Source organism: Schistocerca cancellata, chromosome 2 (assembly GCF_023864275.1).
Source record: "Schistocerca cancellata isolate TAMUIC-IGC-003103 chromosome 2, iqSchCanc2.1, whole genome shotgun sequence".
NCBI classification, from domain to species: Eukaryota; Metazoa; Arthropoda; class Insecta; order Orthoptera; family Acrididae; genus Schistocerca; species Schistocerca cancellata.
This window is the reverse complement of record NC_064627.1, coordinates 367,621,989-367,638,954: the sequence shown is the minus strand read 5'-3', so window position 1 is coordinate 367,638,954 and position 16,966 is coordinate 367,621,989. Positions and strand designations below refer to the sequence as shown.

The window sequence follows — 16,966 nt, the reverse complement described above, 5'->3', positions numbered from 1 at the left end:
GGGCCGTATAATCTTTGAACATAACAGCACCATTGGAAAACAAACATTCATCATGGGGTGGACTCGATAAGCCAAAATGGTCACATAATGTACGGCTGTAGCGCGACCGTGCAAATTAACCATGGAGCCCATGAAATATCACAATATGGCTGTCCAAATCATAACCGAACCACTGCCGTGTCTCAGTCTTGGGACCTAAGTTCGGCTAGCATTTGAAAACAGTGTGTAATAAGACTTATCTGAGCAAATGACATTCTTCCATTGCTCCATTCTCCAGGTTTTATAGCTTGAGCATCACGTTTTCCTGTTACAGGCATTTGTGTCATTGATGAGTGGTTTGGAATTCCATCTTGTCCGGCAGTTCCCTCCTTCTGGAGCTCCCTTCGTGTTCTTTTGGTGCTGACAGGACCCGCGCGTGCCACCTTCAGTTCTGTAGTAACTTTAGGAGTTATCGTCCTCTTACTTTCCGTCACAATCCTCTTCAATGGCCGTTTGTCAAGATCACGCTTCACACATTTTTGTCAGTCTTTTGTCTTGTATTTTCCGCTTTTCCCCTGTATGGGGTTAAATATTCGGTATGGAGCCTCTCGAAACATCTAACACCTCCCATACCCTGGTTACGGACGCATCCGCCATACGAGCGCCAACAGTTTGAACACGTTCGAATTCACTTAACTCCGACATAATACACTTACAACTACAAGAACACTGCACTGACCACAACTGACACTAGCAACGTATTAAGGGCGTAACACAGGTGCCATTCGTGCTCAAATACAACAGCGCAACAAGCAGGCTGGGCTGGCATCTGCATTTATGTTCAAGCAAGCGTTTCTCAGGGTGTTTCCATGTTTCTGACCAATTTCTGTATGCTGCCTGTCGGTGTTAGTTGCTCCGCTACTACTTTTAGATCGGTCCTGATATCTACACAGATACACGAAAAACGTGTTTCTAGAAAGCATTTTTGAAAACAAAAACAGGTAGAAAAGTCTCAATGAGTGCTTTGTAAAACGCGATACCAAGTAAGTAATGTTACAGATAATCAGTATTTCAGTAACTATATCAATTACCTACGACCAGACTTTATTGTCACAACTATCGCTAATATAAAATGTTACTATATCGTTCTGTAGTCTAAGTCAGTTGCTTTAACAAATAAACTTTTAGTTGAAAAAAGTGTAAAGAAAAAAGTATTTTAGAAATATGATGAAGTTTATCAATATGTTTTGCAAGAAAAAATAATAGAAATCGCATTTAACGCCAAACGGAATAACTGTATACACTACTGTCCATTAAAATTGCTACACCAAGAAGAAATGCAGATGATAAACGGGTATTCATTGGACAAAAACTGGTATATTATACCAGAACTGACATGTGATTACATTTTCACGTAATTTGAATTCATAGATCCTGAGAAATCAGTACCCAGAACAACCAACTCTGGCCGTAATAACGGCCTTGATACACCTGGGCATTGAGTCAAACAGAGTTTGAATGCCATGTACAGGTACAGCTGCCCATGCAGCTTCAACACGATACAACAGTTCATCAATAGTAGTGACTGGCGTATTGTGACGAGCCAGTCACTCGGCCACCATTGACCAGACTTTTCAGTTGGTAAGAGATCTGTAGAATGTGCTGGCCAGGGCAGCACTAGAACATTTTCTGTATCCAGAAAGGCCCGTACAGGACCTGAAACATGCGGTTGTGCATTATCCTGCTGAAATGTAGTAATTCGCAGTGATCATAACACATCTGAAATATAACGTCCACTGTCCAAAGTGCCGTCAATGCGAACAAGAGGTGACCGAGACGTGTAACCAATGGCACCCCATACCATCACGCCAGGTGATACGCCAGTATGACGATGACGAATACACGCTGCCAATGTGCGTTCACCGCGATGTCGCCAAACACGGATGCGACCATCATTATGCTGTAAACAGGACCTGGATTCATCCGAAAAAATGAGGTTTTGCCATTCGTGCACCCAGGTTCATCATTGAGAACACCATCGCAGGCGCTCCTGTCTGTGATGCAGCGTCAAGTGTAACCGCAGCCATGGTCTCCGAGCTGATAGTTCATGCTGCTGCAAACGTCGTCAAACTGTTCGTGCAGATGGTTGTTGTCTTGCAAACGTCCCCACCTGTTGACTCAGGGATCGAGACGTGGCTGCACGATTTACAGTCATACGGATAAGATGCCTGTGATACGAGGCCTTTGGGATCCAGCACGGCGTTCCGTATTACCCTCCTGAACCCACCGAATCCATATTCTGCTAACACTCATTGGATCTCGGCCAACGCGAGCAGCAATGTCGCGATACGATAAACCGCAATCGCGATAGGCTACAATCAGACCTGTATCAAAGTCGGAAACGTGATGGTACACATTTCTCCTCCTTACACGAGGCATCACAACAATGTTTCACCAGGCAACGCCGGTCAACTGCTGTTTGTGTATGAGAAATCGGTTGGAAAGTTTCCTCATGTCAGCACGTTGTAGGTGTCGCCACCGGTGCCAACGTTGTGTGAATGCTCTGAAAAGCTAATCATTTGCATATCGCAGCATTTTCTTCCTGTCGGTTAAATTTCGCGTCCCTTAGCACGTCATCTTCGTGGTGTAGCAATTTTAATGACCAGTAGTGTATAATTAATTTTAATTAGTAACTGCATATGCGTATTTACAAAACATACAGTGGCATTAGTGACACCTTATAAGAACCCATCGTCGATGAAACAATATGTGCAGCAGGTGTTAGTCAGCACCTGTCGTTTCTCGTAAGTAGATCCTCAAATTGGACTGTATCAAATTTTAATAAGCGTAATTCCAGAACTGGCACGACGAAACAAATCCTGTACGGTACCGGTGAATACAGTAAGGAGACATTCATACAAATTCACTCAGTGGTTTCTGTGTAAGTATACAAAAATAGGCGAACATGTGTCCGAAAACTGGCTAATTTACTCTATTGCTCCTTGAGGGTTTCTTCAACTTAAAGTAACATCTGTTACAGTTTTTGTTACTTTAGCAGACTTTGACTGGTGATATTTGTTTTTCAGTGTTGGACAGCGTATTGTGACGAAAAGCGCAGAGAAAGACGATGACGAGGGCGACACGGATCTGGAGGACATCACTAGTCAATACAAGGACCCAGAAGGTAAACAGGTCGCACTCACAACCACTAACATAACATACTCTAGCCATTACATATTGTCTCTCAGTTAGTAAGAACTGGTTTGTTTGACAACTTGTGATCGTGTATCGTATCACTGATTTGACAGCATTTTCATGAGTGAATGTCTAAAGTGTGGTTCGAGAATTCCTACAATTTTAATTAGGATTTCGAACTTTATTTTAGAATCTGATGTTCATAACTGTATTTAGGTACACTGAACAAAAGTGCATTCTGAAAATTTTTGCCAGATCATTTCTCAAATATAGGTTTTCCAGAATAAATTTATGACGCTGATTTTGAAAATTACTTCCATTTTCTTTGTTGTTGTTGCGGTTGTTGTGGTCTTCAGTCCTGAGACTGGTTTGATGCAGCTCTCCATGCTACTCTATCCTGTGCAAGCTTCTTCATCTCCCAGTATCTACTGCAACCTACATCCTTCTGAATCTGTTTAGTGTATTCATCTCTTGGTCTCCCTCTACGATTTTTACCCTCCACACTGCCCTCCAATGCTAAATTTGTGATCCCTTGATGCCTCAAAACATGTCCTACCAACCGATCCCTTCTTCTAGTCAAGTTGTGCCACAAACTTCTCTTCTCCCCAATCCTATTCAATACCTCCTCATTAGTTACGTGATCTACCCACCTTATCTTCAGCATTATTCTGTAGCACCACATTTCGAAAGCTTCTATTCTCTTCTTGTCCAAACTAGTTATCGTCCATGTTTCACTTCCATACATAGCTACACTCCATACAAATACTTTCAGAAACGACTTCCTGACACTTAAATCTATACTCGATGTTAACAAATTCCTCTTCTTGAGAAACGCTTTCCTTGCCATTGCCAGTCTACATTTTATATCCTCTCTACTTCGACCATCATCGGTTATTTTACTCCCTAAATAGCAAAACTCCTTTACTACTTTAAGTGTCTCATTTCCTAATCTAATTCCCTCAGCATCACCCGACTTAATTTGACTACATTCCATTATCCTCGTTTTGCTTTTGTTGATGTTCATCTTATATCCTCCTTTCAAGACACTGTCCATTCCGTTCAACTACTCTTCCAAGTCCTTTGCTGTCTCTGACAGAATTACAATATCATCGGCGAACCTCAAAGTTTTTACTTCTTCTCCATTAATTTTAATACCTACTCCGAATTTTTCTTTTGTTTCCTTTACTGTTTGCTCAATATACAGATTGAATAACATCGGGGAGAGGCTACAACCCGGTCTTACTCCTTTCCCAACCACTGCTTCCCTTTCATGCCCCTCGACTCTTATAACTGCCATCTGGTTTCTGTACAAACTGTAAATAGTCTTTCGCTCCCTGTATTGTACCCCTGCCACCTTCTGAATTTGAAAGAGAGTATTCCAGTTAACATTGTCAAAAGCTTTCTCTAAGTCTACAAATGCTAGAAACGTAGGTTTGCCTTTTCTTATTCTTTCTTCTAAAATAAGTCGTAAGGTCAGTATTGCCTCACGTGTTCCAACATTTCTACGGAATCCAAACTGATCTTCCCCGAGGTCGGCTTCTACCAGTTTTTCCATTCGTCTGTAAATAATTCGCGTTAGTATTTTGCAGCTGTGACTTATTAAACTGATAGTTCGGTAATTTTCACATCTGTCAACATCTGCTTTCTTTGGGATTGGAATTATTATATTCTTCTTGAAGTCTGAGGGTATTTCGCCTGTCTCATACATCGTGCCCACCAGATGGTAGAGTTTTGTCATGACTGGCTCTCCCGAGGCCATCAGTAGTTCAAATGGAATGTTGTCTACTCCCGGGGCCTTGTTTCGACTCAGGTCTTTCAGTGTTCTGTCAAACTCTTCACGCAGTATCTTATCTCCCATTTCGTCTTCATCTACATCCTCTTCCATTTCCATAATATTGTCCTCAAGTACATCGCCCTTGTATAAACCCTCTATATACTCCTTCCACCTTTCTGCCTTCCCTTCTTTGCTTAGAACTGGGTTGCCATCTGAGCTCTTGATATTCATACAAGTGGCTCTCTTCTCTCCAAAGGTCTCTTTAATTTTCCTGTAGGCAGTATCTATCTTACCCCTAGTGAGACAAGCCTCTAAATCCTTACATTTGTCCTCTAGCCATCCCTGCTTAGCCATTTTGCACTTCCTGTCGATCTCATTCTTGAGACGTTTGTATTCCTTTTTGCCTGCTTCATTTACTGCATTTTTATATTTTCTCCTTTCATCAATTAAATTCAATATTTCTTCTGTTACCCATGGATTTCTATTAGCCCTCGTCTTTTTACCTACTTGATCCTCTGCTGCCTTCATTACTTCATCCCTCAGAGCTACCCACTCTTCTTCTACTGTATTTCTTTCCCCCATTCCTGTCAATTGTTCCCTTATGCTCTCCCTGAAACTCTCTACAACCTCTGGTTCTTTCAGTTTATCCAGGTCCCATCTCCTTAAATTCCCACCTTTTTGCAGTTTCTTCAGTTTCAACCTGCAGTTCATAACCAATAGATTGTGGTCAGAATCCACATCTTCCCCAGGAAATGTCTTACAATTTAAAACCTGGTTCCTAAATCTCTGTCTTACCATTATATAATCTATCTGATACCTTTTAGTATCTCCAGGATTATTCCAGGTATACAACCTTCTTTTATGATTCTTGAACCAAGTGTTGGCTATAATTAAGTTATGCTCTCTGCAAAATTCTACAAGGCGGCTTCCTCTTTCATTCCTTCCCCCCAATCCATATTCACCTACTATGTTTCCTTCTCTCCCTTTTCCTACTGACGAATTCCAGTCACCCATGACTATTAAATTTTCGTCTCCTTTCACTACCTGAATAATTTCTTTTATCTCGTCATACATTTCATCTATTTCTTCATCATCTGCAGAGGTAGTTGGCATATAAACTTGTACTACTGTAGTAGGAATGGGCTTTGTGTCTATCTTGGCCACAATAATGCGTTCACTATGCTGTTTGTAGTAGCTAACCCGCACTCCTATTTTTTTATTCATTATTAAACCTACTCCTGCATTACCCCTATTTGATTTTGTATTTATAACCCTGTAATCACCTGACCAAAAGTTTTGTTCCTCCTGCCACCGAACTTCACTAATTCCCACTATATCTAACTTTAACCTATCCATTTCCCTTTTTAAATGTTCTAACCTACCTGCCCGATTAAGGGATCTGACATTCCACGCTCCGATCCGTAGAACGCCAGTTTTCTTTCTCCATTTTCTTTATCTCGTCAGAATTCTTCATGAGATAAGATCTCATATTTTAATGATGTAGGTAACTAAACACAAACATTAAAATTCCAATCAAGGTTTGCTTTTTTTGTAAGTATTTTTTTATTCCTTTAGGAACAAGCTTGGAACCACAGCTGTATGAAAATCTTCTCTAAAATTATCCATGCATTACGGATTTCAGCTGTAGCTTTCCATTTGCTCTTAAAGATTTTCTAACGTCATCCATCTACCTTCTATCAGGTCGCTGTCTTGGGGTTTTCTTATCTCTCTGAATCAAAAATAACATCTTTGGTGTATCTAAAATCCATTCACCTGGTTTTACTTCCCGTGTACCACCATTTTATTTTTTATTGAAATCACAATTACGTCATCGATTTCATTCTGTTCCCTGGCCAATTTATTTGTTTTCCTGTATCTCCCAATAGTTTCCAACGTGCGTCTCTCCATTGTGCACTGAACAACTCTCATGTTTACTCGTTCTGCGTTAAAAATAAACTTTTCATTGCCATGAGTGAAAACTTGTGATAAAAAAGGACTGTAAGCTTTCCATATTAGTCACATAAGTATCTTCACTTTTAAAAAACAGTACTTAGTTTACCAAAAGCAATACAGGTCAGTTTTAATGTCCTGCGATATAGAGACATTAGAAAATTAATCAGTATTCTTGTCGCTGCTGCGATCTACCATTAAGAAAGAGAAAAAGGTATAAAGCAGTTACATGAAAAGATTTTTCAATAGTAATTGCTCAATTTTCTAATATACGACAGCTGTGAACGTCGTGTGCAAGGCCAGACAAAGTGAAAAAAATCATAACTCAAGAAATTCTTCTGATGGTATTCATCTGTTTTTCAGTAACTGCTTTTAATGTTTCCTTATCATAAACTTTGTAGTGTGCTTTTTTTGTAAGTATTTTTTTATTCCTTTAGGAACAAGCTTGGAACCACAGCTGTATGAAAATCTTCTCTAAAATTATCCATGCATTACGGATTTCAGCTGTAGCTTTCCATTTGCTCTTAAAGATTTTCTAACGTCATCCATCTACCTTCTATCAGGTCGCTGTCTTGGGGTTTTCTTATCTCTCTGAATCAAAAATAACATCTTTGGTGTATCTAAAATCCATTCACCTGGTTTTACTTCCCGTGTACCACCATTTTATTTTTTATTGAAATCACAATTACGTCATCGATTTCATTCTGTTCCCTGGCCAATTTATTTGTTTTCCTGTATCTCCCAATAGTTTCCAACGTGCGTCTCTCCATTGTGCACTGAACAACTTTCATGTTTACTCGTTCTGCGTTAAAAATAAACTTTTCATTGCCATGAGTGAAAACTTGTGATAAAAAAGGACTGTAAGCTTTCCATATTAGTCACATAAGTATCTTCACTTTTAAAAAACAGTACTTAGTTTACCAAAAGCAATACAGGTCAGTTTTAATGTCCTGCGATATAGAGACATTAGAAAATTAATCAGTATTCTTGTCGCTGCTGCGATCTACCATTAAGAAAGAGAAAAAGGTATAAAGCAGTTACATGAAAAGATTTTTCAATAGTAATTGCTCAATTTTCTAATATACGACAGCTGTGAACGTCGTGTGCAAGGCCAGACAAAGTGAAAAAAATCATAACTCAAGAAATTCTTCTGATGGTATGCATCTGTTTTTCAGTAACTGCTTTTAATGTTTCCTTATCATAAACTTTGTAGTGTGACTGTAATGGAAAATATCTTGTTGGTGCTTACAAGACGTCTCGGAACGTCCTGTAAGAAAAAGAAGTGTGTTTGTTATGAATATACCAGAAAAAAGAAAAAGAAGATCGCATTTCGTTGAGAATAAAAAAAGGCGGTATTAATAGTTTTGTACTTAATTATCAGGGGAGACAACTCTCTTTGTCTCTCGAGCAAGGTCTTAGTGGTTATTAATTTTCAGTCCCTTCCTTGTAACATGTGTCACGACAGAAGAAGAGTAACTATATCTTTTATCTCTGCGCAACTATTCTTCTGCGACAGCTGATTACATATTCCATAGATCGTTTGAACAACTTTTTTTTATTGAAATGATGTGGAACTAGTCAGCTTACAGGATATGTATACCTGGTTAGTGTTAATATTAATGATCATGTTATTTTTTTGTCCTAAAATGCAGCTATACTAGTTTTTTTTACAATATACCAGTTTTTAAGCAACTATTCGTTTACGGGAAAGGAGTTGTCCACAATAAATGATTTTAGGTCAGATCTGAAATTTGCTTTACTAGGTTAGGCATTTTATGTTATTGGGTAAATATTCAAAAATTTTCGTTGCTGCATACTGAACTGTTTTCTGAGCCTCTAACAGCTTTAATGATGGATAATAAAGGTCTTTTTCCCCCTCTAGTGTTGTAGGCATGGACATTACTATCCTTCTCAGACTGTGATGGGTTATTTATGAAGCATTTCAATAGCGAATATGTATTGTGATGATACAGTTAAAATGCCTAACTCCTTGAGGAGATACCTACTATGCCGGCCACGGGTGAACACCACATATTATTCTTACTGCTCGCTTTTGTTTCTGAGGAGTAAATTGCTCCAGAATATTAGTACGAAAGACATTACTAAGTGAAAATATGAAAAATATGTCAGGAAGTTGATTCGTTTCCAAGACTAGCAGTTATACAAAGAGCAAAAGTAGCTGGTCTTAACTGTCTTAGAAACTGTTACATGCTTTTCAAATGGCTCAAATGGCTCTGAGCACTATGGGACTTAAGATGTGAGGTCATCAGTCCCCTAGAACTTAGAACTACTTAAACCTAACTAACCTAAGTACATCACACACATCCATGCCCGAGGTAGGATTCGAACCTGCGATCGTAGCGGTCTCGCGGTTCCAGTCTGTAGCGCCTAGAACCGCACGGCCACCCCGGCCGGCTATATGCTTTCCACAGTTCACGTTTTCAGCAATACGTACAGCCAAGAATTTGGGGCATTCTCCTCTGTTTATTGACTCCTGTTCAAGTGTTACATCAGCTGTTGGTGTAACTATATCTTATACAGATCTGAAGACAGCGTATTTCCTCAAAATTTAGGGAGAATCTTTTTCCAGCGAACCACTTAATAATTCTTTGAAAAACGTAGTTAACAATTTCTTCTGCTGATTTTCTGTCTAAAGGGATTTATTGCAACATGAGTATCGTCTGCAAAAAGTACCAATTCTGCTTGATGAATAGTAAGCAGAAAGTTATTCACATAAAAAAGGAAAATCAGTGGACCCAGAGTTGAATCATGCAGAATACCATCGTGATTCATTATTCAATACAATTTTCTCTCCTTTAAATTACTCAGCACAACTTTTTGCATTCTGTTTTCTTTTTTCTTTTTTTTTCAATGTGATTCAAACCAGTCGTGAACAAAGCAACCGGGTCCATTAAAATTTAAGTTTTGTTAAGAGAGTAATATGATATACGCAGTCAAATGTCTTGGAAATATAACAAAAATGCCGACTGGTGATTTTTACTATTTAATGCTTTCAATATTTGCTGAGTGTATGTAATATTACGTATATGATGATGGAGATGAGTATACACCTGGAGGAAGGGGAGGAACGAATAGCAGAAGCGTTACACTGCTACTCTTCGAGAGAAAGTCGGGATGTCGCCGGGCTTACCTCCTCTGTCTGACGGAGATATCATCATCAACACTTTCATATGTCGTTTCCTTATAAGGCACTGCGGTGAGGTTTTGAGTTATTCGAAGGCAATGGCACATAGTCTGGTGACCTTGAACTAGAAGGCTCCACTTTAAGTGGGTTGCCATCAGAACTCCAGAGCTGAACATTCCTTCAGTATACGTGTGCAGGATTCTTAACAGCTACCTCTTGACTGCGTTTGAGTAGTCGTGATTTAGCGACCTCAAATGGGAAAACAGGTACTGCGTTCCAGGAAGAGCACTAAGTAAAGTGTATTTTCTCAGTTTTTATTGCGTTGCTTTGTAGGTTAATATTCATCTTGCTGCGACTGTAGTAGAAGTAACTCCTCTGTGACAGGCCGTTTTTGCTCTAGTGTCCTTGTTCAGAGACTGGTAACGGTACTCAAAGACGCTCCTTGTGTTGTGTTGAGTCCGTAATGCGATCCGGGTGTCACGTTCGGCTCCAGGATGCTGGGCACAGGCTACGTCTGCATCTTCATGTACATGATTTCTCTACAGATCATATATAGAGTTCATCGAACCACTTTCTCTTTATCGACTTTTCCGCTCTCGAATAGCACGTGGGGAAAGTAAACACCTAAATCTTTCCCGTCAAAAAGGCTTCTGGAAATACAGAAATACAGAATCAACTTGCGATCCCCTGTTGATAGCACTCAATACTCCGTCTGACTAAGAGCCAGTTGTGTTTTATAAGGACGATATTTTCTGAACCAGTGATATTTTTGTGTTAATAGCCAGTTTTCTTCGAGGCATTTCACAATAGTGTAACGCAGCATATCACCCAAAATCCTGATATACAGTCAGCTTACAATCACATAAATGTGGGCAAGGAACCATTGTGCACCACTCGGCAATGACAAAGGGAAGTCCTATGGTATATTTGCTTTCGATGTGGGATCCACTTGTTGCTACGGTAGATAACTACGAGCTACCAAAATAATTTTACATGAGCACACTATACCGCAATCTCGACCTCAGTATTAAAATCATAAACTATACTACTTCAACTGAGAATTCAGGAAATACACCTACATGATATTTTTGTAGTTGTCGGTCTTCAGACGTATTTTATTGCATCCACCATATTTTCCTGTGATTGATCTTTTCAACTCTTCTTCTCTGCTGTACCCCTTGTGCTTTACGAATTAAATTTCTGTATTTTCGATTACTCTCCCCAACTGCTCTTTCCAGTAAATGGTGGTTTGGTCTGTTGTAGGTTATCACTGTTGTTCATTCCTAATTTCAGTACCGTGTCATTCGGCATTATATCTTATACACTGCCTGCAAAAAATTGGTACACTCTCTTAGAGGTTTCCAATTTACTCAAGATTTATTGTTGCAACATTAGATATGGGGTACGTGAAATAGTTAAATTTGCAGGTCAGTAGCACAAGCGATTCTGACATGCCCGGTATCTATCCATGCTGAAAAATCCCACACATACATAACGTAGACTCCACGGGCGGCAATGTAGGTGCTGACTGTGGTATATAATCGATCGCACAGATGGCGAAAACTGAGCTGTTCAACTCATTTCGTAGGAGTTGTTAGCTGACGAGTCGCACGGGTCACTTCTCGTGCCTCTACGCTACTTGTTGGCGCACGGCATTGAAACTTATCAGTATTTCTACTATTCCCTAGGTGGCATATCCCGTCACCGGATCAAAATCTACTTTGTCTTTCCAGATTACTAATTTTTTTCCGGCAGTGTAGTACAGTGAAGTGATACAGAAGATATGCTTGATCATGAGATAGAATTTGATCTACGTTTCGTTGTAAGAATATAGCAACATCGAAAATATGTGTTGTCAGAATTACTTGCATTGATTGTGAACTGAGTTCGAAACTTCAGCAACTCACATTCATGTGCGACAGGTCCTGTTAAACCTGTTACTGGAATTACGAATAATATTTTGCTTGGTTTATGGTCTCAGTCTGTTCTAAAGCACATTTCTCTTCTTTCTTATAGTCTTCATGCTGTTGAAACTCCTTTCATAGACTCGCCGCCCCACCATGCCGTCTAATCTGTATGTAGATACGAGCACTACGTAGCATGCTTTGACAATGAACTACAGCTACAATTTTATGCATATTTCTCACGACTGCCTTATTTTCCATGTACGCACTTTGTATATCACAGATTATGTACAGGATAACAGATAAAATATTAGGACTACAGAACTGCAAATGGTATCGTGGAATCGAAAAATCAGTTAAAATCGTTCAACAGTGGAAAGGCTGCGGCACCGTATGAGAGATCTGTGATGTTTTACAGAGGTTATTTGATAGAACTCGTTCCCGCTGTAGCAGCAGTTTATGAAAGTTTAGAAATGCAACAGTTTATCTTTTTTAAAAATGACGGAAGATAAATAATATTTAGCCAATATTCAAACAAACTAACCTCACGTGTTTTTGCATTTTTTTTCATTAAGCCAAGAAATAACGAATCAGTGAGGTGATTGGTACTGAATATTTGTTTCTGTTTTTTAATTGGTTTGATGATGGCGGATGAACATTGTATCTGATGCTCTAAGACCATTCGATTCCTTGTTTTTATTTGTCATTGATAATGTAGACAAAGATCTACTTTCACACTTGCAGGTGGGGGCGAATGGAATAAGTAATCTTAAGGCATTTTCTGATAATAGTGTATACTAACCACAAAGTTTTCGCCAGTGTGTTGTGAAGCCTGTTTTTTGTGCGTTGCATTCGCGGGGAAGTAGAAAGTAGTCTTACAACTACGGCATTTAGTTGCTCATTTTCCAGATCAGGAAAAAATGTGCTGACGAGTTTATTACTATGTGCTGAATAATACAACTGGATGCATAGGAAAACAGATAAACAAAACAATAAAACTGACCTGGTGTTTTCGGTAAACTAAAGAGTTTCCAGAAAGAAACTTTCAATGTGTCTAAAACAGAAATTTTACGGTATTTACTATGGCGGTGAGAGGTGGACTTCAAATGCGGAAAACATTCAAATACTAGGTTGCTCAGGGAACTGACTGGAGTGAGAGACGTAATTGTGACCGTAATGAAACTGAAACGTAAGTGGGCGGCACATGTAAATGAGCAATAGATGGACCATAGATGTTCGTAGGTGGATTCTAAGAAATAAGGCAAGGTCGAGAGGATGACAGAGTGTGGAAGGTGAGTAGATGAGATCAGGAAAGCTGTAGGAGCAGCATGGGTGCGTTGCATCTGAAGACTGTAAAGTGCGAGAAAGACTGGAGATAGTCTTCATTCAGCAATAGATGTTCTGACGATTACCGTATAAATGTAAAGAAATAGTTATAATAAAAGATGTTTAAAAATATTTTAGGCATGGCTAAGCCATTCCGTACCAAAAATGGTCCAAATGGCTCTGAGCACTATGGGACTAAACTTCTGAGGTCATCAGTCCCCTAGAACTTAGAACTACTTAAACCTAACTAACCTAAGGACCTCACACACGTCCATGCCCAAGGCAGGATTCGAACCTGCGACCGTAGCGGTCGCGCGGTTCCAGACTGTAGCGCCTAGAACCGCTCTGCCACCACCGCCGGCCATTCCGTACCCTTATTGTTTTTAATGCTCAGAAAGTTTGACATTTACCCCTAGAGGTAATCACTACTGTAGAAACGGAAGCGGAAATGGCCCGAAAACACTAAACATTGCCACTTAGCATAACAGTAAAAGCGTTCAAGTATGGTTTTAGTATGTACTTTTTTGGACACTGGAAACAGAAGCACTGGTTTGCATGCCACCAGCCCAGTGCCCGAGGAGTCGACGCAAGCAGGTACACACCTGTCTTGGTAATCCATTGTTGAGCCGAAAATGGTCGGTCCTTTACGAAACTGAAGATAATGTCGTAATCATCGTGACGCACCCTTTCTAGCGCACGATACTCTTCTGCCCACGTCACACACGGATCACTGTTTTAGCAGCACGCTCCGTATGAGCTGCAATTTCATTGTAACAGAAACCCCTTTTTTCGGTTAACTGCCACGAGTTTGGCTTGCGATCCGATACTGCCACGAGGTGTATTGTCACTTGTTTTTACATTTTCATCTCGTTTGAGAGCACTGTTTACTTATAAAGTAACGAGGGCGGTGCTACGCTTTCGTGTACGCCGTATCGCGTGTAATCTTCACCATTTACTTCCAGTCTAGTGTCGGCACATCCTACAAGTTTTGATTTATTCGTTTCGTTGTTTTTGGGGGTTGCGGTTTAGTAGTAGTAGTAGTAGTAGTAGTAGTAGTAGTAGCAGCAGCTTTATTCACCCGTAGATCTCTTTTTACAAGGATATAGGACATGTAAAAGTATTTGCAAGTTAAGACCAATTTAAAATAAACTAATTCGTATACACATATATTTACAGACTTCTAGTTAGAGACAATCATTAAATTTACTCTTGGTATACAATACTTTTTTTACAAATAACTTATTAAATAATGTAATGCCACACCGTTCATTCAAGCCTCACTATCAGTCACTGCACACACTATACACACATTGTTTCATAACACTTCACTCTCTACACACACAAACACACTTTTTCTGTACCGCAGCTTCACATTTGCTATCCTGCAAAAATGTGTCAGCATCCCTCCATAATGAGTGAGATATTGAGCTCAGAAAGAGGAAGAGGTGTTAGTATTGTGCTATGCATAGCTTGGGGTTAAGTATTTCTAGAAAGGAAAAAAGAAGGAAGAAAACTTAAAGTAAAGCTTATATGCGGAATGTTGGATGCTTTATAATCATTATTATTGTTATATATTTGTATAACATTTCTTTTATCAAGCCCCTCCTCTGTTTCATCTAAGTAATCTTTCAATGTATAAAATGTATTGGATAACAAGTACATTTTAGCTGCCTTTTTAAGTAAGCGTATTTTCGCAATTTCTTTAATCTCTTTTGGTAATTTATTGTACAGTTTTATTCCTTGGTAGAACATCCTGTTTTGAGTTTTATGTTTATTTTTTCTTGGTAAATGTAAGTTGAGTCTATCTCTTGTTGCATGGTCATGGACAGAGCTGTTTGTGCAGTAAATGCCAATGTTATTTTTGATGTGTATAACTAACTTGTAAATATATTCACATGGAGCAGATAAAATCCCCAGTGTTTTGAACAGATCTTTACAATGAGCTCGACTAGTATTTTTGGTTATTATTCTTATGGTTCTTTTCTGGAGTTTGAAAATTGTGTTCATATTTTGTGCATTTGTTCCCCAAAAAAGAATCCCGTAGCTAAGAAATGAATGTACATACCAATAATATGTAACTAAAAGACACTGCATGTTACACTCTGATGATAGGATTCTACGGTCATAACATGCTGATGACATTCTGTCTGCAAGTACCTTTGTGTGTTCACACCACTTCAACTCAGAATCAATATTCATTCCTAGAAATTTTGTATTTTTTACACAGTCTATAAAGGTGTCATCTATATTTAATTTAACATTGTCATTTTTCCTCTTCAAACTGAAATTCACGGCATTAGTTTCTTTTATGTTCAGTGTCACTATATTGCTTATTGACCAATCATAAACTTCCTTGAGAGTTTCATTTGCTTTCTCGGCAAGGAGTTCTCTTGTTATCTCAGTGACTGCTGTCAGCGAAGAGAATTTTTTCACCATGAGTAACACTACTGGGAAAGTCATTGATGTATATCAGGAATAGTATTGGTCCTAATACGCTACCTTGAGGAACCCCTATATTAATGTATTTTGGTTCTGATAAGTGTTTTACTAAATGTTTAGATCTATTTGAAGTATGTGTTATCTCTATTCTTTGTACCCTATCTGCTAGGTATGATCGAAACCAGTCATTAGCTACCCATGTTATTCCTAATACTTCTAATTTATGTCGTAGAATCTTGTGGTCGACCGTATCATACGCCTCAGAAATATCCAAAAATATGCCTGTGAGACACTCATCTTTATCAAGAGCATCAAGTACAACTTTTGGGAATTCTGCTATGGCTGACTCCGTATTTTTGCCACTTTGGAAACCAAACTGTGATTCGCTTAAAATATTGTATTTATTCAGGTAATTCATTAATCTGTCTTTCATAATTGTTTGCACAAACGTGAAGTGTTCGTTAACTACTGCAGTCCCACATTCATGTCAACTGTAAGTAGGTATTTCAAAGTCCCCAGCTGGTGGAGAATTTGATATGAGGTTGCTCCCGCGTTTGCCGCAGGTTCGCACGAGGAGCGCCTGGCCGTGCTGAACGCGGCGCGCTTCCTGCCCATGGCGCGCTGCCACTACGAGCTGCCGTCCACCGAGAACCACGACGTCGCCTTCGACCTAGTCGAGATCGAGAACGTCCAGCTGGGGCACGCTTTCAGCGTCACTGTCCACATACACGTAAGTCTCTACCACTGCACTCGACCTTCTACTCTGAAAAACTAGAATTAAACCAAACTGCGACCGAATACGCCATGCAAGTCCAACGGTACCAACCGGCCGCCGTCTCATCCTCATCCCACAGGCGTCACTGGATGCAGATGTAGAGGGGCATTCGGTCAGCACACCGCTGTCCTTGCCGTACGTCAGTTTACGAGACCGCAACCTTCTACTCACTGCACTCAAATTGCACGAAGGAGCAACATTTCCATTTTAGTCTCAACTTTTTAGATGAAGTAGTAATTAAAACTCTGTACTTGCCTCTAGCCTCAATTAGGAACTCTACCGTTTCAACAATATCATCCTCAATTCATGAAAAGGTAGAAAAGTCTTCACTGTCGAGACCTTTTTTTCGGCGACGGCTTGATATCTGGATGTACTTGAAGACTTTTGACTTGTGAGTTAGTGTTAAAAAACAAATTATACTATTTAGTCAGCCTCACACTTTAGTAACGAGACGTATGCTATGAAGATATACATTTTTA

The 16,966-nt window shown here is 39.5% G+C and overlaps 1 protein-coding gene across 3 annotated transcripts in view; it reads left to right on the top strand.

Annotated features, from left to right (window-relative positions):
- LOC126161757 (hemocyte protein-glutamine gamma-glutamyltransferase-like) overlaps positions 1-16,966 on the top strand; it is a 174,488-nt gene that overhangs the window by 145,678 nt on the left and 11,844 nt on the right. For all 3 annotated transcript variants that reach the window (XM_049917809.1, XM_049917808.1, XM_049917810.1), the window contains 2 exons: positions 3,066-3,163; positions 16,276-16,442. In XM_049917809.1, the coding sequence (XP_049773766.1) occupies positions 3,066-3,163; positions 16,276-16,442 (265 nt within the window). The remainder of the gene's footprint in view (positions 1-3,065; positions 3,164-16,275; positions 16,443-16,966) is intronic.